We start from the raw sequence: 22,306 nt of genomic DNA on the forward strand, positions 1-22,306 counted from the left end.
GTGCTGATCGCCGTCCGTCCGTTTCCCTTCGACTATTCCAGTGTAGGGAAGTAGACTCAATCAGCTCCTCCGCGAGTGATTGGTGCGCTGAAATGTCAAGCAGCGCAGTCAGCGCGCAGGCTGCCCCGGCGCAATCAAGGTAAACCACGTCCCGCGTCGACTGTGGGAAGAATCCACGCAGCGGCTGAATCTGACTGAGAGGTTTGCTGTGTTGTGCTGTGTCCTGTGTTGTAATACAGGTGGAGAAGCACTCAACAACCTTCTGTCAGGTGAGATGCTGACTTTAATGTATCACAACCAGACGCAGACTAATTAGTTATAGCAAAACAAAGGAAACATACGCTCGAATAACATGTGACAAAATGACACACAACAGCTGTGAGCATAAAGACTGCCTTGGTAAATTGTGCCACCTACTGACAGTCTAAATGTCTGGGACAGATGTCCTTTAAAAATAAAATAATAAATCATCGCTACTTGTATGTGAATATTTTCACCGCTTAACTTAGAAAATATATATTCTAACAAAGAGCTAAATATGACGTTTTGGTATCAGCAACCCAAACTCCACGTTGATCATGAGGAGGAAGCATGTTGGCATTTTTACCTTTAAAATAAAACAAAAACAGATTCATTTATTTTGGGAAAATGAGCTAATAGTTCAACAACGACAACGAAACTGTAAGTTTAAATTAAAAAGTTGGTTCAGTGAATATTATCTATTAATAATGGACAATGTGACGATGTGATGGCGCCATCTACTGGCCACAGATATTAGTACCTCTGATTGTTAGTGCAAGTCACCCATACTATTCGTCACAATAAATCGTCATGTACGTGTCACTGTGTCACATTAACGACAAGTAATTTTATCTGATTAATCTGTCAAACAGTATTTTCCCTATATTGCCTTAAATACCTAATTGGCTGTCTGCTCGTCTTTTGATATGACTTTAATTAGGCCTAAGGTCTTCCTGTGTCTGACGTGTGCGTGCGTGAGGTGTGCGCGCGCACTTGTGCGTGGTTCGTTACTTTCCGGGTTTGCTCGTCGTTGGTGCTGCAGCTGCAGATAGAAATACGCGTAATAGAGCAACACACAGACCGATGCTTCTGTTCGTGGTGGCGGTGCGTCAGAGCAGCGGGCAAACTGGTACTGGAGGTTTATCCACATATCAAGTCAGAAAAATATGTTTCAAACACTTTATAAAATTGGTGGTAGTTAAATATTTTGGCTTTTCATACATGCATTTCATTTTGAAGCCACATTATTTTACACGTACATTGGTTTCCTTGCCTTAGTATGAGTTAGCCAGCATTTAATTAGCTTTAAGATATATTGTTTATAATTGTTAGCAACATGGCGGCGGCAGAGACGTTTTCCCCGGCCGGATGTCACGTCTATGTGTCAATTTCTATGCTCGCTGCCAGCTGACACTTGTACCAAGGAGGTGAGGTCAAATTTGACTCTCTCTCTCCCTCGCTCGCTCTCTCGCGCGCGCCGTGTGTCTGTTCGTCTGTGTGCGAAAGAGAGAGAGAGAGAGAGAGAAGCTGCTGGCGCATCATCATCCTCATCATGGCGGATCAAGGCGAACCTCCGGCTCCCGGCCACCACCCGCAGCCGGCGCTGACACCCAGCTGGCCGATTACCAGGGAGTCGTACGAGCTGCAGGAAGTCATAGGTTAGTACCCGGGGATGGGACCCCGGCGCCGGCTGCGGCCGCTCGCCAGCTGTGGATGACGACGCGGGCCTACCGGCTTTTTCGGCAGCCGTAGCCTCCCGCAAAGCTTTGCTATGCGGATGTGAGCGCGTTAGTTCGGCTCCACGGCGGAGCTCCCCGCGAGTCTCACCCTGCAGAACCAGTTGATCCGCGGGCAACAGTGCGGCGAGGGTCGAGCACGCGCTACTTCCTGAGCGGGGCTCCGGTGCCTCGCTTAGACGAGAGCAACGGTTTAATAGCGATTAAAACAAATCACAGAGGAAGTGGAGCGCAAAGTGGTGACCGTGGTTACGGGTCATGTGAAGACGGAGTTAAGTGGACTGTCAAAAAGTGACAAACCGACATTTTTACGAAATCTTGTTGTGCACGTCATAATAATGAGTTAAGCGTGTTATTTAATAATAAAGTAAGTATGAGAATCAGTGTTATGACCTATGTAACACGTCAGAGACCAGAACTGTGTGGGTACACATTTTTTTATACGATAGTAATATTTATCGAATGATATATCCTTGTTTTCATTGATGTATTTAAAGTGTGATTTTACTTAGCAGAACAATGGGAATCTCAAATAACGAACAAAAGGTGAGTATATTTTGGCACGTGCGTCGTGCGGACGAGCTGCCAAACCGTATTGCGTGAGGAATAGCGGCACAGCTGTGTGCCGCCGACTGATGAGCCCTCTGTCCTCCCAATCAACTGATAAGCACTCAGATGTCATGTGTTCTCTCTCCTATCAGCCACGAACATTTGGCACACATTACAGTATGTTGTGTGTGTGTGTGTGTGTGTGTGTGTGTGTGTGTGTGTGTGTGTGTGTGTGTGTGTGTGTGTACACACTAGCTTCTTCCTGAGAACTCCGCTGCTCCGTGGACTGATCTGATTTGGGATTTAATAATTATAACACGTAAAGTTGTCTTACGTTTCACTCGGGCCACGTCGTACATCAACGCTGTAACACAAACACGCAGACAAAGGCTTGTTTTCCAGCTGTCTGTGCTGCGTGTCCCTCTTTGGCCCTCTCCACTTTGTCACGGCTCCATTGTGGCTGTGATTGCAGGCAGCGGGGCCACAGCTGTGGTGCAGGCAGCCCTCTGTACCCCCAGACAGGAGCGCGTCGCCATAAAGAGGATCAACCTGGAAAAATGCCAGACTAGCATGGATGAGCTTTTGGTGAGCACTGTAAAGAGTGTTTTTTTTCCCCTCTCATTATTCACAATTTTACCTCTAATTCACATCATTATAGTTATTGATCCTTTAATCTATTATTCAAGTATTTATTATTTCTCTTCCAAAGCTCAATCCCAATCCTTTACTATGAGCTTGTTACCTGTCTAGTTACATGTGAAGGCAACAGCTTATTATTAAAAGTGAAAATCCAATGTTCTGTTGTTTGTTTTTTTTTTAATCTCCACCACAACAGAAAGAAATTCAAGCGATGAGCCAGTGCAACCACCCCAACATCGTCACCTACTACACCTCCTTTGTCGTTAAGGATGAACTCTGGTTAGTCATGAAGCTTCTGAGCGGCGGTAAGTGACATCCAGCTAATCCCGCCTTTGATTTAATAATACATGAACAGACTGGGAGGCTGCCGCTCTACACCGTAAATGCTCTTTCATCCTCGGCTTTGACGAACTGCCAGGAGACATGAAGTCCCCTGTACTAATGTAGCAGTCTATGCTGTGCTCTGATGTGTCCTTCTGGTGCGTTAGGTTCCATGTTGGATATAATTAAGCACATAAGTAAAGAAGAGGACAAAAATCGAGCTCTAGATGAGCCTATTATTGCTTCAATATTGAAGGAAGTGCTGGAGGGCCTGGACTATCTGCACAGAAATGGACAGATTCACCGGTAACACTTTACCTATTTATTTTTTTTACAATTTTTTTTAAATGAATATTTACAACAGCAAAACATGTCTGATCATTCTAGGGAGTTAAACCAATTACTACATTTACAAGAAAATGGATGATCCAAAGCATCCTCCAGTCTTTATCGAGCTGCACTGCCATTGTTGTGTTTTGTGGAGTTGTCTGATTCAAGGTCACTGAAAACCAGGTTTAACCTATACCAGCCTCTGGGCAGAGGTCCAGCTAGTGTTGGGCTGTGGGACTCCCGTGAATAGAAGAATCAATGCTGCTCCACACGACACTGCTGGTTGACTCTGCGCTTTGTTTACTGCAGGGATGTGAAAGCTGGGAACATACTGTTGGGGGAGGATGGCTCTGTTCAGATTGCAGGTGGGTAAACATGCTGCTTCTGCCGCTGACGTGTTTGTGTCTCTTTATTAATGAGTAATGGTAAATAAATCTGCTTCTTCACTCGATACACTGCGAACAAAGAATGAAAAAAAATATCAGTTCAACAGTCATAGGTTTTTTATGCTTGTACTAAAATATTGAATAATAAATCTAATATCTATGAAGTATTGCATTAGACATTTTGACATCTCAGAATGTGAAGAGAAGCTATAAATATGTTAATAGGTTTTTAAATCCCACCATGCTGCATATTTAGAGTTTGTTAAGCAGGCATCCATGAGCATGAATATATTAATTTAGAAATTATATAATTTTGAATTTCATTTTGCTGCTTAAATTTACATGTTATTGAGAGCATCTGACTTCTTGGTGCTTCACTAGAAATTGATTTATTAGACATTGGCTGGATGGGGCAGCTTTTACTTTACCTTATACCTGCATACGATTCTGCCCGCGTTCAGTCCCTGGCTGTTTACACTAAAGCGTATATGAATTAACTTTTTATACCAATTTCAATCAACGACAAGTTTATCAAAGAGAAAAGGTGCTTTATTTGCATCAGGAAAATTAAAGGGCAACCAGCTGCTGGGAAGGCAAATTCTAATTGTGACATAATAAACAAGTCTAATTTTCCTGTCCCTGCACTTCTGCAGAGAGAACAAAGGCCTATATCATTATTGTCCTCGACATGTAGCCATGGTGATATTACCAGCCACATAACTCTTCTGTATATTTTCAGATTTTGGAGTAAGCGCGTTCCTCGCCACCGGTGGGGACATGACTAGGAATAAAGTACGGAAGACCTTTGTGGGCACCCCCTGCTGGATGGCGCCAGAGGTTATGGAACAAGTGAGTTTACGTCCACGCATACAAAACATCAGCAGCAGTTTTCAATACTCTGGCTCATTGAATATGTTTGCCTGAGCTTATGTTTTGGCAAGTTAATGCAGAAATTACAATATTCGACGCTCCTGTTTTGTTCACGCAGGTTCGAGGCTACGATTTCAAAGCGGATATATGGAGCTTTGGCATAACTGCCATAGAGCTGGCGACAGGCTCCGCCCCCTACCACCGCTACCCTCCCATGAAGGTACGGCGCTCTGCGTCTCTGACCTGGTTATTCACTGCTTATTTATGAGCTGTGGTGCTCTTATAGCGGACAAAAGAGGAAACCATTACCCTAATGTCTCATTAAACTCTCCTCTAAACTTGTTTGTGAGAAAGTTTAATCATAAGCTATGAAAAAAAATGCTGCGAGAACAGGTTTAACATGCCGCTTTTTCTGTAATTGGGTCGACCGTCGCCTAAACAGAATTGTTTTCTAATGAACCTCTTGCTTATACTGTCCAAACCATTTTTTTCACATTCTTAAAATACATTTTTTGTACCTTTTTATTGTCTACATTCTGTCTACAGAATTTGTGGTGCAGCTCTGACTATTCTGTTTGTCTTTCAGGTTCTAATGCTCACCCTGCAGAATGATCCACCCACTCTAGAGACTGGCGTAGAAGACAAGGAACTAATAAAGAAATATGGGAAATCATTTAGAAAGCTAATAAATATGTGCCTTCAGAAGGATCCCGCCAAAAGGTTTGCACCGTGCATCAAACATTTCAGGGAAGAGCGGGCGCTGGGGCCATAACAAGCAGCTGATTAATATTCAGCGTGTGTTGTGTGGTGACACGCTTTTGCTCTTGTACTTCTCTCTAACTCTAGGCCTACAGCTGCAGAGCTTTTGAAGTGTAAATTCATCCAGAAGGCCAAGGTATTTCTTTTAACTCGGTTATGTTAACATTTTTCTGTTTAGTTACTGAAATAATACGTACTGTGATGCATCAAACAGCATAGAGGTCCCATATAATAGCAACAGAAAATGAAAGCAGTTGTTTCCCTTATATAATAGAATATTCATATCTGGGTTGTAACTTGGATTAATGACTTAATATTACTGTTCTTTACTACTTTTTCTTTTTGAAGAAGCTTTATTACTGTCCCTCACTTAAGGTAGAAAAACCTGCTGAAGTCATATATGTATTATAAAAGTTATCATAGTTTAAGTTTTCGATTTTTATCTTAGTTGCTGTGGGTTGATATTTGCGTTTTTGGACTGGGTATTCACTCATTTTGATAATAATTTTCTCTCTTCCAGAATAAAGAACATCTGGTTGAAAAGCTTTTGTCTCGTGCCCCAAAGATTGCCCAGAGAGCTAAGAAGGTATGTTCACACCAGACAACTTCTTTCTCGTTCGGACACAGCTTTCAGCATGTTTAGTTTTCAGGCACAGCTGATATTGACTTCACATCCATTACCCTGGATGACTGACTGAGGGTGAATGAAGGGCATAGTGTAAAACAGGGCTGTTTCCTGTATGATGTTAACATCGTGGGAGTGGTTTGCTGTTGTAGAGGTTTACTCATGTCTAGTAACTGTAACAGTCACACATTTCAAGACTGGATCTAAACTGAGACGATGGTACAGTTATATTACAAGGTTGAACGTGTAGATTCTCAATAAACAGACCTGATCATGTCTTACTGAGCTGATACACTGGTGGATACAATGTATTCGCCACTGAGGCAGTGTCCTTGTTGTTCTTTGCTGATTTGCAGAGTCATCTACATACATTCTCCTCTCAGCAAACGTTTTCCAGAGCTTGCACAAACAGCGCAGCCGAAACCTTGTCATTTCAGGATGTTCTGACCTCTTTATATCGCAGTGATTAAGATCACAGAGGCTACGTGATCCTAGTTTTTAAATGAGGAGACTTCGTAGTCACATCCTCCTTAATCAACTCGCCTCTGTCTTTTCAGTATGTGCAGTGTTTATTCTGTTTATAATCAAAGTCACTGTTGCAATTATGATTTACATTTAAGAGACAAGGTGTGAAGCCTGACTGCCTGTATAAAGTCACACTCTTTATACAGGCAGTATCTCGCTTAGTTGCTAGCTGATTCTCTGAACAAGGTATCAATTACTTTATCATCTCATTTATACAAATCAAAAACAGAGTAAAATTGATCAATTCTTTGGACAGGCACCAAAATAAATAAGCATGACTAGGTCAAAATAATAATAATAATGAAGTATCATCATAGAGTCATTCCACATAACCAGTACACGCCAATATGTGACCAGCAGAGGGCGCCCACACACACATTATAGAGTTCCTCAATGAGCAACTTGGAGACTGGGTGTTAGTGGCTCAGCACCAGAATGGTGGCTTGGACTTAGTGGTTGTTACTGGTGGGAGAATGAAAGAATTTGTACTGGTCTGTTGTACAAATGATGAAGATGGATTCTCTATAAATCTCGCCTGAATAAGCAGACGCCGTCAAGCTTACATTCACAGTAACTGTGAATCATCTGCACATTGTGTGTTTCCTTTTTAATAATCCTGTTGAATGTGTGCATGGCTGCTGAGTGCATTGATTTGTGTCTGTTTTGCTCAAGGACCCTGTGCAGAACTGCGGGAGCCTTGGTTCTGTGTCAGGTTTGGAAACTAAAGCCGGCGTCAGCAGCAGGGTAGAGCCTCTTTAAACGTCCCCTCGCCCAGAGCTGGGGGGGGGTTTAGCTGGTTCTGGTGGTAGCGTCTGGGGTAGCGTCTCCTCTGGGTCACCGTGCTGCTCTCACGTGTCGCTGTCGTAGACTAGTCGTGTGTGCTGCTTGTTTTTCCTGTAGAGCTGCCAGCGCATTTCAGGCGTGACTGTGTCCAATCACACGTGTGTACAGACGGTGATGATGTACGCTAAGCGTTGCGTGTGTTGTTGCGATGCAGGTACGGAGGGTCCCAGGCTCCAGCGGGCACCTGCACAAGACGGAGGACGGCGACTGGGAGTGGAGCGACGACGAGCTGGACGAGGGCAGCGAGGAGGGGCAGGCGGCGGTGAATCAGGGCCGGGTGAGTGAGACTCCGGCCTGAGCCGGATCTGTTCTTCCATTTTAACCTGGAACGGCAATAGGACAACAAATGGAGCATGAGTCTAGTTCTTAAGGTGTGTGTCATCAGTGTTGCATGACGTGTCCAACCTGTAATTGAAACTGCTCCTCACTTTCCCTCCGTCTTTGACCTGGCACATCGCGGCTGTCTGCGATTCGTTATTTATTTAATTTTTTTTTTTTTTTTTGAGAAGCAGATGCTTTATCTCTGAGAGCTTGTCAGGAGCTTGCTGTAACTGGGCAGATGATAGCTGCTGGGAAAGAAGGCAGGAGGCAGCTATGATCAAAGGCGCTTCTGATTAAGATATCAAGCGAATGTATGATGTAATAATGATATCTAATAACGAATCATCTAAGTTGGCACCAATAATATTTCAGGTTTGTCTTTAACAGTTGTTGAATATACAGAGCGTCTGATTTGTTATTCATGAAAAAGAGAAAAAGATTATTGAAATTTAAAACATGTAAATGTGTTTGATTTATCTCTCCAGTCACGAAGGATCAAAGATGAGCTCAAAGATGTAAGTTAGCCCTTCCTCTTAACACGCTAACAAAGCTATGCATACACGTTTCTATATTTGGACACTGGCTTTATCTCTTCTCCAGGTTTACAACTTATATATTGACAGAGGGACATTTTTGGAAATTCAAATAAGTGTCTTACTTGGGCTGCAGTTTTCTAACAATGATAAAATCAATGTTTATTCCATCATGTACCTGTTTGTAAGCCACCACACTCGCTTTGCAGCCTCGTCTGCATAAGATTAGCTGTGGTTTGATATTTGCCAAGGATGTCACAGCATTTGCTCAATTCCACCTCTCGTCTTGTTCCTCCCAGAATGAGGAGAATGCCAACAATGTCCCCATTGAAGGCTTGTCTATTCAGCATCCCCAGGTGAGGGATTCAGCAGCAGCGCTAATTTGTCATGATTCAGTGACCTTGGTGCTCCGCTGTTTGTCGGCGTGTGGGGGTGATGGTGGAGGTGGAGGGCTCCACGCGTGCACGTGTGCCCGGATCACGCGTGCGCTCACGAACGCCGGGCTCAGAGACGGATGCTCTCAGCAGTAATAACTCTGAGCAAATCACTGTCTTCCTGACAGCACCGGCTCAGTGCCTGGCTGTTTCTCATCTGAAGGCGGTCTGCCCGTGTAGCCCATTTAGACGGGCTGTGAGCCAAAGTGTTTTCCCGTCAGAAAGGATCTCGGGCTCTGCTCACTGGTCCTCTCGCACCCCCGTATTCAGCCGCAAAGCTCATTGTAATAACAATTCTCACGCTTTATTCTTCTCCCTTCTGTTTTTCCCTGAATAACTTCCTGCAGCTGTAATAAACCCCATGTCCTAGCTGTATGTTCACATTACATATCCTTCAGAACCATTATTAATTCTGCTTTTCGTGCAGGTTGAACCATATGAGTCCACGTCCTACATTCAAGGCGCGGTGAACATGGTACTGCGGTTGAGGTGAGACGAATCTCCAGCGTCACAGCGGCGGGTTTCACAGACGAACGCCGTGCGTCTTGATTCATGGCGGCGTCACGTTGTGTTTAACATGCAGGCTACAAATAGGCGTAATGATTTCTACCTGCCGCAGAGGGTATTGCCATGGGTACCCTTCATCTCTTTTTGTCTCACCGGCGGTGTCACGGGGAGGGGGAGTGTTCTCCCCCACTGGCTCTCTGGCAGAGCTCCACAGTCTGCTCTCCTCTTGCTGCATTATTCCATTGCCGTTCGTGATAATATTGTAATGATGAAGTGAAGGCTTGGGACTCGGCCTCCGTACGATCACGATTCTTCTTGGAAACTAACAGCACTCCTTTTACTTTGGCGTTACATAATCAGCAAGTGAAGGAGAATAGTTGCATTCTCTCGCACACAACAAAGGGGACGTTCTAAGGTGGGAAGACAGATGGCAGCGCATATTTGGGCGGCTGAAGCTCAACGTGCTGGTTGCACAGTGCACTCTTGGTTGAACAGACTTCTGAAGGTCCGTCCCTGGGCAGAAAGGCCTTTTAACATGACGGTGGTCTGGATCCAACAGCAGACAGGCTGGTGAACAGCTGAGCTGGATATGGAAATAAATGGCTTTCATGCTTGGGGTCATTTTTGTTACACTTCAGTTTCCCCATTTGAGGTTAAGTTGTTTTTACGTAAATTCTTGTTAATCGTTAACGATAATTGTCTTATTCCTTAGGGCAGTAGATTAGTGCAGCTAATATAGTTCCTGTGCAGAGAAAGTATTTGTTGAATATGGTCACAGAGGATCATTGAGAGATGCATTCATGTTATAGAGGCCATAAATTCAACAGAATAATGGAATTGTTTGTCTAATATGTTTTTATATGTCCTTTTTGACATACACACCTTCTATATACCCTTCAATGTGACATTTGTGGGCTTTTATTGGGCTTTATGTTATATATTCTAAACTTATATCTGATGTAGCAGCAGGAACGTTTAAAAATATAATGCTTATCATAATCTAATATATTACATAAATGACTTGAAATGAGTTAGCCGACAAAAAAAGAAGATTTTTACCCCAGGTAAAACATTTTCAGAGTGTTCTGGAAAATATAATTTTTAAAAAATTACAAGAATAAAATAGCGTTTGCAAGAGCTGAATAAACAGCTAATTGGTCTCCTCTCTTGTCTAATGAGAGAGTTAGAGCTGATTACCATGAATTTATGGTAATGTGATTCCCTCAGTCGCACTGATGGGGAACAGCAGCAGTGTGATTGGGTTTTTGTCAACATTTTGCTTGGAACCGATTCAAACGTTTATTTCTATACGAAACCACCGAGGTCTCCGGGGAAAAGCAGTTGAAGAGCGGGGTTTAAGGCTCGCGTGTTATAGTTGCTGGAGCTGTAATACCTAAAATATATCTCCTAAAATATCTGTAGTGGTGGTGAAGTGGGATTATACAGTCGTCCCCCAAACACAAGTTACCTCAGCGTGTGAGAAATAAAAAGGCTGGTGGGTGTCGTGAACTTTAACGTGTTGAACTGTGGGAAGATTAAATCTACAAAGAGGGATTTTAAACAGGTAGCGCCATCCGTCACACGTGATGACAGCGCTCACTCTGCTAAATGTGGCTCGTCCCTCATCAAGGCATAATAGCTTTGTGTACTCGCTGTGGTTGATGGACGGAGCGGCACGTTGTGTTACGACTGGGCTGCGATCTTCAGACTTGCATGACACATTTGGCAACGGATCCCTGTCCTCTCACTGCTGATCAGAGTTGTTTATGTCCATCTGCTGCTTCAGAGTGTTTGCTGGTTTTCCTTCCCTTTTGGACTGTAAATCTCCTCCAGCCCCAAACCACAGGTCTGTCACAGTCACAGTCTCCGCTTCTCTGTCGTAACAGCTTGCCAGTGCAAGTCACGCAAACGAATCACGGTTTTGCTGGTGCACAAGATTAATACAGTCAAACGAGCTGCGTCTGCGTATTCTTCTTCACGTCTTCACTCGTTTTCAGTTGTTACCCTCACAGTTCGACCCCGTTGCTGGTGTCAAGCCACATCGTGTAGCACTTAGCATTTAAAGAGATGGACTTTGTGGATTGCATACCTGAGCCAAAGGGTTTCAGATCTATATCACCCCCTCCCCATTGTGTTAATACACTAGCTGAGCCGCTTGCCCACTTCATTTGCGTGCGTGCACACAGCCCTGGTGTCCTGCCTGTTTCCTAATGCTCTGCAGCTCAGTCACGTCGTTGCTCCGTTTGAAGAGGAGCGTTACCCTCTTCGCTCACGCACGCTTGTTTCTGCTTTCAGAAACTCCAGAAAGGAGCTGAATGACATCCGGTTTGAATTCACTCCTGGCCGAGGTAAGAGCTCGGTCTAAATGGGTTTGAATGTGCTGTTTGCTTTGTGAGGACGTGCGCGCATGCCAGCAGTGACAGTGTTTTAGGAACGCGAGTGCTCATGACAGCGTTTATAACCCAATTTAGAGCTAACTTGCCTGGCGAAGGGAACGTAGGCCTGATGTTTGTGTTGTTGTTCTCCCAAAGACACCGCTGATGGTGTTTCCCAGGAGTTGTTCTCCGCGGGTCTAGTCAACGGCCTCGATGTCGTTATTGGTATGTGGCAACTCTTCAGCTGTTAGTATTGTATTATATTATATTATATTATATTATATTATATTATATTATATTATATTATATTATATTATATTATATTATATTATATTATATTATATTATATTATATTATATTATATTATATTATATTATATTATATTATATTTTTTATTATTACATTATTAAATGTGTGTAATCATTTAAATGTCATGCTGCTTTCATCCACTCCAACACAGTTGCTGCCAACCTTCAGAAGATTGTAGATGACCCAACTACATACAAAGTGTTGACCTTTAAGCTGGTGAGTTTAGCCATGATTGATTGTTGACGGCGGCCTCCAGGGTTGAGTCATGAACAGAAATGTGAGAAGTGGAGTTATTAACAGTTTCTGTCTTAACAGCATCTGTTGATTATAACAGAGAACAAGTTATTGAGGAAGGTCAGTATGCATGAAACACTAAGGGAACCTGAACTTTTACAACAGATACTTTCTTTTACAAGAGGTACTTTCATCAGTGCAGCTGAAAAAAGCGTCTCGAGTCAATGACCATATTTATTATCTTGTAAAACATCCTTGTTATAGTGCGATCTCTGAATACCAATTTGACAAGTATAATTCACAGGCATGTTGTTTTTTTTTTTTTTTTAAGGGTGTAGATTGTCCCGTGTCCAAACATAAACTGTCTTGCTCTCCGTGGCGTGATCAAAAAGGCGTCATCCCATTAAGTCTTTTCCCCGATTTCTAAAAAAATACTGAGAATTTGCCAATATGGAATGTGATGAAATATCCATTTTCATTTGATCTGTGCAACACTGCTGCACGGCGCTCATGCAGCCCGCGGCAAGGCTGCATTCAAATTAGCAAAGCAATTAAGACGGAGCGATTGTACAGCTCAACGACTCTGTATCGGAAAATAAGGCTTGAATCAAACCTTCCCTTCATTGGGTTTTATTGTTATTACTTCATATAACGCTGATTGTGTTCTCACAGCATATCTTCATCTTCAGCATGAACTAAGTACAAAAGGTCAAACTGTTTTCACACAAAACAGCTTTTTTTGCTGGCTCTAATCAATGCTACACCTTCTAACGTCTTAGATGAAACATGCTCTCGCATCCATAGGTTTCCTCCGCTCCTCTGCGCGCAGCGTGGAATCCGCGCTGCGGTTCAACCTTCACTTTCTAAATGAGGAGGTATGAGCGCGGTGTCACAAAACCCTGGGAGCCAGAATAATTACCCTCACTGGGGGAACAATTCATAACATTTTATAGTGACAATTTATGGCGTGGGTGGCACCGGAGCGGCTTTATGACTGAACCGAACAAGAGGTCACTACGGAGTCTGTGAGCTCACAGAAATGAATCTGTTTTAAAATCAGTCCCCACCACGTTGGGTCGGGCAGCGGACGGAATCTCGGCCCCCAAGAGACGTCTCGCTCCCTCGCTCCAATCAAAGGGTGACTTTTGCTTGGGATGGAGAAGCAAACCTCCCCGGTTTTCAGTAAAGACTGGCAGAGCTAAATGCACACTGCCTTTTAATATGGCCTCTGTGAATAGAATCTGAGCGACCCACAGATTGGGGTGAGATGAGGTGCTGGGAGGTTAAATCGGTAAAATAATCCAATGTGCTTTGTCACTGGCAGCGTTTCCCTTCGGGCAGTAAGGTGCGACGTGGCTAAAAGTGGGAAGACGCTGCATCCAAATGTGTTTTGTTGGGGTTGAATTTCTAAAACCAAGCATCAGTTTGCTGCTGCATTTGCATCTGGCTGCAGGTACCTAATCCCATTCCTGTGATGGGCAACTGAATCTGGTTGATGAGAGTCTGCTAACAATCACTGTGCTACAGCAGCTCATCACAGGAGTTCAGGGGTTAATGATTATTACTACTATTAATGCGCTGAATCTAGTATTAAAAATCTTAATGGAACTACAGTATGTTAAATGGTGAAATGAGCCCCACAACAAAGGCAAATAAGAGAAACTCTCCAGCGTAGGATAAGAGATCAGGACATGAGGGGGTTGTACAGTATAGTGGATTCAGCTTCATTCTAGCGATGCTCTAAAACCAGCAGCACTGGTACAAATATTGACCTTTTTATTAATAACAGATTGTGTGTTGGCCAGATGTGACCAGCCTGGGTTCATTCCTCCCTCTCATCTCCTGTCGTTAGGAAATTCTCACAGTGGAATTTTATAAACCCAAAAAACTGCAGAAGGAAAAAGACAGCGTCATATCACACTGGTTTTTACCTAATACCAAGTTTGCTAATGCTGCGGAGAGAGAGAGAGAGAGAATGTCTCTTTCATCCTTGAGAGTGATCAGTTCCACCTGAAGTCCAATCGCTTTCTTATTAAATCACCCAACTACACTGATGTCCACATTCTGGGCGTTCCTTTCTTCCTCCTGCTTTTATGTCGGCGTTGTTGAATTCAAAGCCTCGTCGTTATGGAAGCTCGGAGCACAATGCCGCTCCTGTGAAATAATAAGCTCACCAACTAGCAGCATTCAAGCCGCCTGGTTGAGCGTCGTCTCAGAATGGATTGACTATCTCGACGTCTTATTTCTTTTCTTTTCTGCAGGCGTCCAGCTGCGACGACGGCGAGATCCCGGACGAGGTGAAGCTGATTGGCTTTGCACAGCTGAGCGTTAGTTGATGTTCTCTCGGACGCCTGAAGCAGGCGAGACGGGGTCGAGAGTTCAGGGCGGACAGACTGAGGAACACATCAGCACTTCCTGCAACATCTTTCACAGCAGCTCCCGCTGAAGGCTCCCTCCCTGACACCCCCCCCCCCCCCCCCCAGGCTAAACTGTGCCATGGCCCCACCTGCAGTCTGCCACCGTAGCACACGACCCCCTGCTTACTGCCCTTAGAAACATTCCACCGTCCAAAGCACAGATCTGGATCGAAGACAAAGCCCAGGTACCTAACGATGCTCTCAGGTGGTGAAGGAGGCTATGACGTAGCTTTGAATGTGTTATTTATTATTTGTTTTACTCTATGTTATTTTACTTCACGTTACCTCTTTATTCGGCAAAACTCATTATTTATTAAAATGAGAAAATAATTTTTGTTTTTCTTTCTTTCACTGTGTTGTTTTAACACAGTGGAAAGAAATTAGTTTTGACTCCTGCATGACAACCCCCCGATTTCAGATGTTTATCTGAGGTTTTGTCAGAATGTATGACTTGGTTAATTTATGGGGAAAAGCACATTTTCATAATAACAGCGAATGTATAAAAGCATAATGTATTTTTTTTCTTAGTCAAGCCTTGTTTTGCATTGACAAGAAGGGAACTCTTTGACTGAGTGTGCAGAAGAAAAACGAGACCTGGGTGCTACTGTGTGTAATTTGCTGCTCTCAACAGTGTTAATGCTTCAAAATGCTAGAGGTGCCTTGTTCTTTTTCTGTGCCTAAGAACGTAGCGTTTGAGACCCGCTGATATCCATTTCACAAATGTACGACCCCCAGCGATGACGCAGCTCCGGCGAGTTCACCCTAACGAGACGCGCCGCAATGCACTTTTGGGCCGAGCGCACGGACGCTCAGGCCCCGGAAGACAAGTTAACTGTACGTGCTTTCATCACCAGACGCGTGAAATATAACTGCACCTGTGCTCATGTAATCCACGCTGGTTAGTGTTTGAAGATGCCAGACTAATGGGCCAACGGCAGCAGCGGAAGCGTCTTAGGCGCTAAATGTACTGTGCGACAGGATGAAACCAAATCTGTTGAAACGGCGATGAGCCATTTATTTGTCCAATCAAGTCCAGTAGCTCCAAATGATTTTTAAGTATTGAGGTGGTAAAAAGTAACTTTTACTAAATGCTTTATTTTATGAAGTAACTTATTGTGTTTTCTATGTACAGTATGTGGACCATTTCAACATACAGTAGTAGCCCTGTTCCCTCTGTAATCGGCTGATGTCACATTTCTGACAAGGTGCAACAAATAAAAACTTGCTATTATTATTAATAAATATGTGTGTTTAATATTTCCATACTTTTTTATAATGCTAATAGGGACTAATTAGGCAACATTTTGGCAAGTTGTCAGCACAGCCCTGCTATAATGTGGCCCAATTAGTTTAAAAGTGTAGATATAGTTACTGTGTAACTGTCAGTGAGTGAATCAGTTGTTTCAAACTTAGTTTTAATTGCAAAAAACAAGAAACAAACATATACAATAAAGCTGAGCATCAGCAAATCCATAACCGAGTGAACTGCAAAAAGGCATCGAGTAGAAGCAGTAATATAACTTTAATTATTCAAGTATTTGTTTTTTAATATAAAAAACATACAATAGATAACAACAATCCCTTGTGGAATAGATGCTTTCACAGTAAATGTCACATTAGCTTATAATACTACAAACTGTCTGGAAAGAAACTTGTGGCCATAACTGCCAAGTTTTCTGAGAACCACCTTTTCCATGTCAGCGATCACTGATACGCAGTACATCCAGTCTTTAATGGCTGGAGTTGAACTCAGACCCGCGACACGCGATGCCGTGTTTCTAGCGATGCGTCGAGGGGTTGATGAGCTGAAATGGCTGCTAATGCATCGCATACATAACTAATGGCAGCAGCTGGAGCAATGAGGAGCTGAGACGTGTGATTACCTCAAGTGTGAAGGAGAAAAAACTGCCTTTAAAGAGAGCAAAACATAAATAGGACTTTTTCCAGAGAGAAGAGACCGACAACGATGACGGCGTGTAAACAAAAGCATTAGGCAAATTTAGAATAAAAGCATCGAGTGAGTTTGAGCGTGAGTTTAACAAAGTAGTTTAACAGTTTCTGCTCATTTCTGAAGATACATTACAGGTGAAATTTCTGTGCAGAAACCAGAAATTCACTGTTGCTCCACTTGCTCAAGGACACTTCAGCAGTGAAAAAGGCTAGGCCTTGTTGCGGCTTGAACCGGGGGCTTCTCGCTTCTTAATGCCCGTTGACCTAATGCTCAAATTGGGCCTGGAATGCACGAACCAAGCGACATTTAATGACGACGGCGCCTTTTAATTATGCATGAGAATACGCGCTTTACAAGCCTTGCGCATCCATTACCAATCATCACATGTAATCAGCAGAAATAAAGATTGGATGAATGCTAATGAAACGCCGCTGTCATGACATAGAGACTTGCATCAGCCCTCAATGTTTTAACATTAATTAGAGTGGAACTAGTGGAAATAGAAAGAGAGAGAGAGAGAAGGCGGACGTCCACAGGTCCATTAGCATCGTAGGTGCTTCTTACTGGACATGTCGTTCCAGACGCGGTGCATCTCCTCCGGGGAGATCTGGTGCACGGTGATAACCCGCCTGTACCTGCACAGGCTATAAGCCATTTTCCAGTGATTGAAGCCACTGTTCTGATAAGGGTGGATGCCCAGCTTGCGCAGACACAGTCCCACGTACACGTCCTCCAGGTGCAACAGTCTCGTGTGCAACGAGGTCTTGTAGATTAGCTCAGCGACGTCTGCCGAGAACACGTAGCCCGTGCCCGAGCAGAACGGAGGGTACTTGCTGTCAGGGTACAGGTCCCTGGGCATGTACCACTTGCTGCGCATGTCCCTGATGGGGCCGCCGTTGATCACGTAGCCGGTGAAGTACCTCCTCCTCGGCTTGGTGCTGGGCTTCAGGAGCTTGTAGATCAGATTGTCCATGTTGACGAAGATGTCGCTGTCCGTCTTCATGACGTACTGGGCCTTGGGGCAGAACGTGGCCACCCAGCGCATGCCCATCATGGTCTTCAGCGTGAGGTTGTGGTAGGAGTCCACGAAGTTCTCCACCACGATGTCGTGGAAGATCTGGCTCTCCTGCTCCACCATCTGGTTCAGCACGGCGTCCGTGTTCCTCCCCAGCAGGAAGACGGTGAGGATGCGGACGTCGCCGAAGGCGCCCTCGTCGCCCCAGGTCTCGCGGATGGCCTGGCGGGCGTCGAACTCCTTGTGCGTGGTGCTGATGAGGATGACCAGGAAGGGCGTGACGCCGTCGCACTTCTTGGGCTCATTGATGACGAACTCGAAGGCGTGCGGGTTGAGCGGGCGCGTCCGGATGTTGGTGAAGGTGATGTTCTTGTGGGCCTTGGCGGTCTTGCGTATGGGCAGGGACATGTGGCCCACGTAGGTGGACGTCGGGCGGGATATGCTCAGGTACCAGAGGGCGCTGGCCCAGCAGACCACGGTCAGCAGGTATAGACATGACACTTTTGAAGGCATTATGCTGCATTTAGATGTAGTTTGATGAGTTTGATGATGCTATGCTGTTTTCCCATTAGCGACGTTTCACCCAGGGAGGCAGCGTTAAGCTGCTCCAGTGTGCAGTTTGACATTAATTGTCAGTAAATGATGACTTTAGAGGAAATTGATGCTGTTTGCGTTTTAATGCGAAACACTTTGAATTCACGTGGACGTCCGGCTTCTCCTGGCGAATCTGCTGCTTCTCCATTTATATCTGAAAGGTAGAGAAACACATAGAAAACGGTCCATAAATATAACAAATATATATTTTAAATAAAACATGAGAGAGACTACTGCGGTTTTAAGAAATCCAATAAAGTCAGCAGTGGCAACTCATGCATGAATAAAAACGCTCAGTATAAACTTTACCATCAGCAACAAGTCAAACAAATTACAGAAGACGATACTTGCTTGAATGTTATATTATATTTATTCAATAAATGAGCTAAAGTACTGTGAAGTATTGCAGATAAACCTGATGTGTTCAAATTATTCACCAAGTGATGATGTCAAAAACAAAATAAATGCTGAAAATTTCGCTGAGCAAATATAGTTTGAGCTACGGACTAAAAAAACTTTAATTGACCCCAGAATGTGGCTCCGTCAGCCAACTGGACGTATCAGTAATTATATTCACTGTTGACTTAATTTATTACTTTATTATTACAACCACTGGGATGTTCACAACAGGCCAATGTGCTGAGATAATGTGACTGTTGGAAGACCTGCGTTTATTAATTCTCATGTTGTAAGACAAAAATCAGTGCATCTTTAATAGTTGAGAATGAAGCTTAGTTTAATAAAATTGAAGACTCTAAATTGTACTTTCAACCTGTTGCTCCTGATGTTCTATGTGTGCGCTTTCTCGTTTTCCATAACAATCACTGTTTACTGGGTCAGACATTTGAACTGGCCTGTTTAACTCAAGTCAGACCAAATGTTCACACGCTCTGCGGTTGAGTTGACAGTGCGGAGCAAAGGAAACGGCACAGTTATTCAGACTGTGACTTTTCTTGTCAGTCTCGGAGTTTTAACTAAATGAATGAAAGCAGAATTACCTGCAGCCATGACCTAAATTGTAAACAAAGCTCCTCTGTTAGCCTGAGAGCTCCTATCTACAGTACAAGAGTGAGTAATGGTATATTTGTCATATTTTGAAGTTGAGGCTGTTTTACAAATGGCAGAATTTGCTCGCAGCATCAGATTCCTCCTCCTCCTCTTGTGAAATTACCAGCAGATCCCACAGGATTTGGGGAAACAGAAGCATTTACAGAATGAGACGGAACTGAAGCAGTGCTGATTTGACAGTTCATTTGGCTGTCAATCTGTAACACGCAACGTTCTGAAAGCCAGCATTTCTAAATTAAACTGAATGTTCAATTTGTCACCAGCTGATTGAAGCAGAGAAAGGGAAAATGTCGTTTTCTGTGAGTGTTTAAGTGGTTTTTAATTCAACTAAGGATTTTCTATCTTTACATAATGCACTGACAAAACGTGGCTTGGAACGTAGGATCAGGATCACGTTATCAAATCAAATGAAAAACTAGATGAGGCATTTCCTGAAAAAAATGCGCCGTGATGCTGTAATGTGGAATGCATCCTCAAACGTGACCATAGCTGATGAACTGAATCTATACTGTAGCTGCATGTATCTGAACAGACATAGAGCTGGTTAACAGAGCTGAATGACTGCAGAACAAGCAGGCTCATTCCAGCAAACCCATAACGGTAATCATCAAAATAACTCCACTACATAACAGGTCTTTGAAGAACAAATGGTGGGTTTTCTGTTTGTATCCTGAAATATTTAAGTTGGCATGGACAGATCTGGGCCACATCGGCCAAATACATTTGGGCCTCATTTGGCCCGGCTCAATACAGTGCTCATTCTCCCTATTCATAACTAATAACTCTGACTAATCTGTGTGATCGGAAGAGTTACAATGATTGTACTTTAAATGGGTCTGTCTGAGACGTGGCTTAAAACTGCAAGAGACATGGAAAACGGAGTAAAGAAGGTGAAAGAGAGGAGGAATTAGACAGATCCTTACGATGTTGACTGATCTTGTGAGACAGGGCGTTAATAGTGTATGCGTTTCTGTCCGCTGCCAATTCAGTAAATAGGATAAGAAACCCAGTCTTGTCAGTGCTTACAATGAAACTTCATTAGCTTTCCTCTGATGTCCCCTTGAGGTTTATATTTGTGATTTGGACATGTCTGAATAAGTGATGGCTACAGTTGTACAGCCGCATTTAGCTCCCGTCTCAGCGGCAGAATAAAATCCTTTGTGAATCCAGGCCCGGAGCTGCTAGTGTGACGCCTGGTTGAGGCTACTCCAGCCTGTGGTTGGATCCTCGTAGCCCCCAGACCTTCACACAGCTATAATTCCAATCAGGCTCCAATTTTCCGAACGTCCCACTGAGTGTCAGTGATTAGATCTCTGCCGTTTGTGACCAGATTGAGTCGGTGAAAGCACTGTAAATATCTATAAGGAGAAGAAGAAGAGGCGCACGAGGCCCGACGTCCCATCTGTGGACTTTCATGACGTGAAACACTATAGAGCCACAGCAGGGAGGGGGATCAAATGGGAAAATAATTAGCCTATGGTACAAACAGAGACTCAATTTATCATGATTTATTATATAGCAAGAAGTAAACGGGCACGCGGAGCAGAGTACAAAGACAGCAATTCATCAAGGCGAGACATTTTCTCCGGGGTTGACTGTTCCTGAGTAGGGCCTGCTGTGCGCTCCTACGTAATCAAAGGTTTAGATTCATGGCCCCGTGATTATATATTGACTGGTCTCTAAAGCGTTTTACCAGTAACAATATCTAGAGCTAATAGAGAGCCTGATTGGATTAACTGGTTCATGCGAAGCTGTGGTCATTGTTACAGTAGAGCCGGTGAATAAAATATAAATTGTCTCTCGTTTGACCAAGAAACTCTTTCAACACTGCTTTTAATCACACAACACACTAATCGCAGACCTTCAGATAACAGTAATAACTTTAATACATGCTGTGCATGTTATTTCCTGTGCTGCAGCCTGTAGCGTTACGTGAATACGTGGATTAGTTGAGTTACCGCTTGCGTCGCTCTCCGTCCTTTAAATGTCAGCGTTCAGATCACATCATGTGTGAAATAAAAAGCAGCGAACGCCTGAAAATGTGCGGCGATTTAAAACAATGACTATAGCGGAGTCGGAGCGTGTTGCTAAAAGCTGCATTTAAAAATGTGACCTTGGAAAATAGAAAGGAGGAAGCTGTGCACGTTTCCTGGAGCCATTACCATGTATTTACACCGGCTATGAACGCTTATGAAGCGTTTTTGATGGCACCTGATTATAAAACGAAAAGCTACAGTAGCTGCAAGTTGAGCTGAAAAGTCAGTGTGTCTACTACAGAAATAGATCCACTGAGTCTGACTGAGCCCGTAAATACTCTCAGTGTGTGTAAAAGGTCAAGAGACGGTGGCATCATAAGATCTGGCTTCAGTACATCAGTGGAGAAAACACACGTCCTGTCTGACAGCGACGACACACTTTATATATATGGTTTATGCCCTATCCTCAAGTTTCTATGGAGACCCGACATGGCCAATGGTGGTGGTAAATCAATAAATATGAAGTATATATTACAGGAAAATGTCGAATGAGCTGAATCTTAAATCACACGTGTCAGTGTGAGTGGATGGACACTAGCTCACACTTACAGTTTGGTTGAAATACTGTTTTGTCTCAAACGTTCTTCATACATAGGATTCAAGTTACTGCTTGTATCATTCCTCAAAGAGGCAACATGAGAATGACATGTTGTGATAAACCTGCACATAAGCGGCAGACATGTGAAATCGATGTTTGCCGCTGTGTCCTTGGCTCTGAGACGAGGCAGAAGCAGCCGCAGCCAGACGAACGGGAGGAGGAAGAGTCTCTGTTTTCCACAGGCTCCTGTCTGTTATTGCTGCCCGACACAAACATTAGGGGAATATTGTCATTTGCATATTTTATCCTTGGGGCTTGGTTTAAATTGTGTTCTGCTATTACAGCAAACCAAACACTGGAGAAAAATCTA

General features: G+C 43.7%; 2 protein-coding genes across 5 annotated transcripts in view; one reads left to right on the forward strand and one right to left on the reverse strand.

The window, feature by feature from the left end:
• Window positions 1-15,976, forward strand: stk39 (serine threonine kinase 39). 4 transcript variants are annotated; one of them, XM_029137104.3, is made up of 19 exons: window positions 1-139; window positions 240-269; window positions 2,779-2,891; window positions 3,142-3,250; window positions 3,434-3,572; window positions 3,906-3,961; window positions 4,722-4,831; window positions 4,971-5,072; window positions 5,439-5,572; window positions 5,699-5,747; window positions 6,132-6,197; window positions 7,759-7,881; window positions 8,411-8,440; window positions 8,758-8,814; window positions 9,320-9,381; window positions 11,695-11,747; window positions 11,931-11,999; window positions 12,235-12,299; window positions 14,579-15,976. In XM_029137104.3, exons 3-19 carry the CDS (start codon window positions 2,877-2,879, stop codon window positions 14,651-14,653), a joined length of 1,314 nt encoding a protein of 437 aa, XP_028992937.1. In that variant the 5' UTR covers window positions 1-139; window positions 240-269; window positions 2,779-2,876; the 3' UTR covers window positions 14,654-15,976. The 4 variants fall into 4 exon arrangements, with proteins under 4 accessions (XP_028992937.1, XP_028992936.1, XP_028992933.1 ...); XM_029137103.3 differs by lacking the exon at window positions 1-139 and having other exon boundaries at window positions 164-269; XM_029137100.3 differs by lacking the exons at window positions 1-139; window positions 240-269 and adding an exon at window positions 358-1,679.
• b3galt1b (UDP-Gal:betaGlcNAc beta 1,3-galactosyltransferase, polypeptide 1b) overlaps window positions 15,058-22,306 on the reverse strand; it is a 24,395-nt gene continuing 17,146 nt past the window's right edge. The window contains exon 2 of the mRNA XM_029137108.3: window positions 15,058-18,448. Within this exon, the coding sequence (XP_028992941.1) occupies window positions 17,227-18,213 (987 nt within the window). The 5' untranslated portion in view covers window positions 18,214-18,448 and the 3' untranslated portion in view covers window positions 15,058-17,226. The remainder of the gene's footprint in view (window positions 18,449-22,306) is intronic.

This window comes from Betta splendens, chromosome 21, assembly GCF_900634795.4.
Source record: "Betta splendens chromosome 21, fBetSpl5.4, whole genome shotgun sequence".
In the NCBI taxonomy this organism is placed as follows: Eukaryota; Metazoa; Chordata; class Actinopteri; order Anabantiformes; family Osphronemidae; genus Betta; species Betta splendens.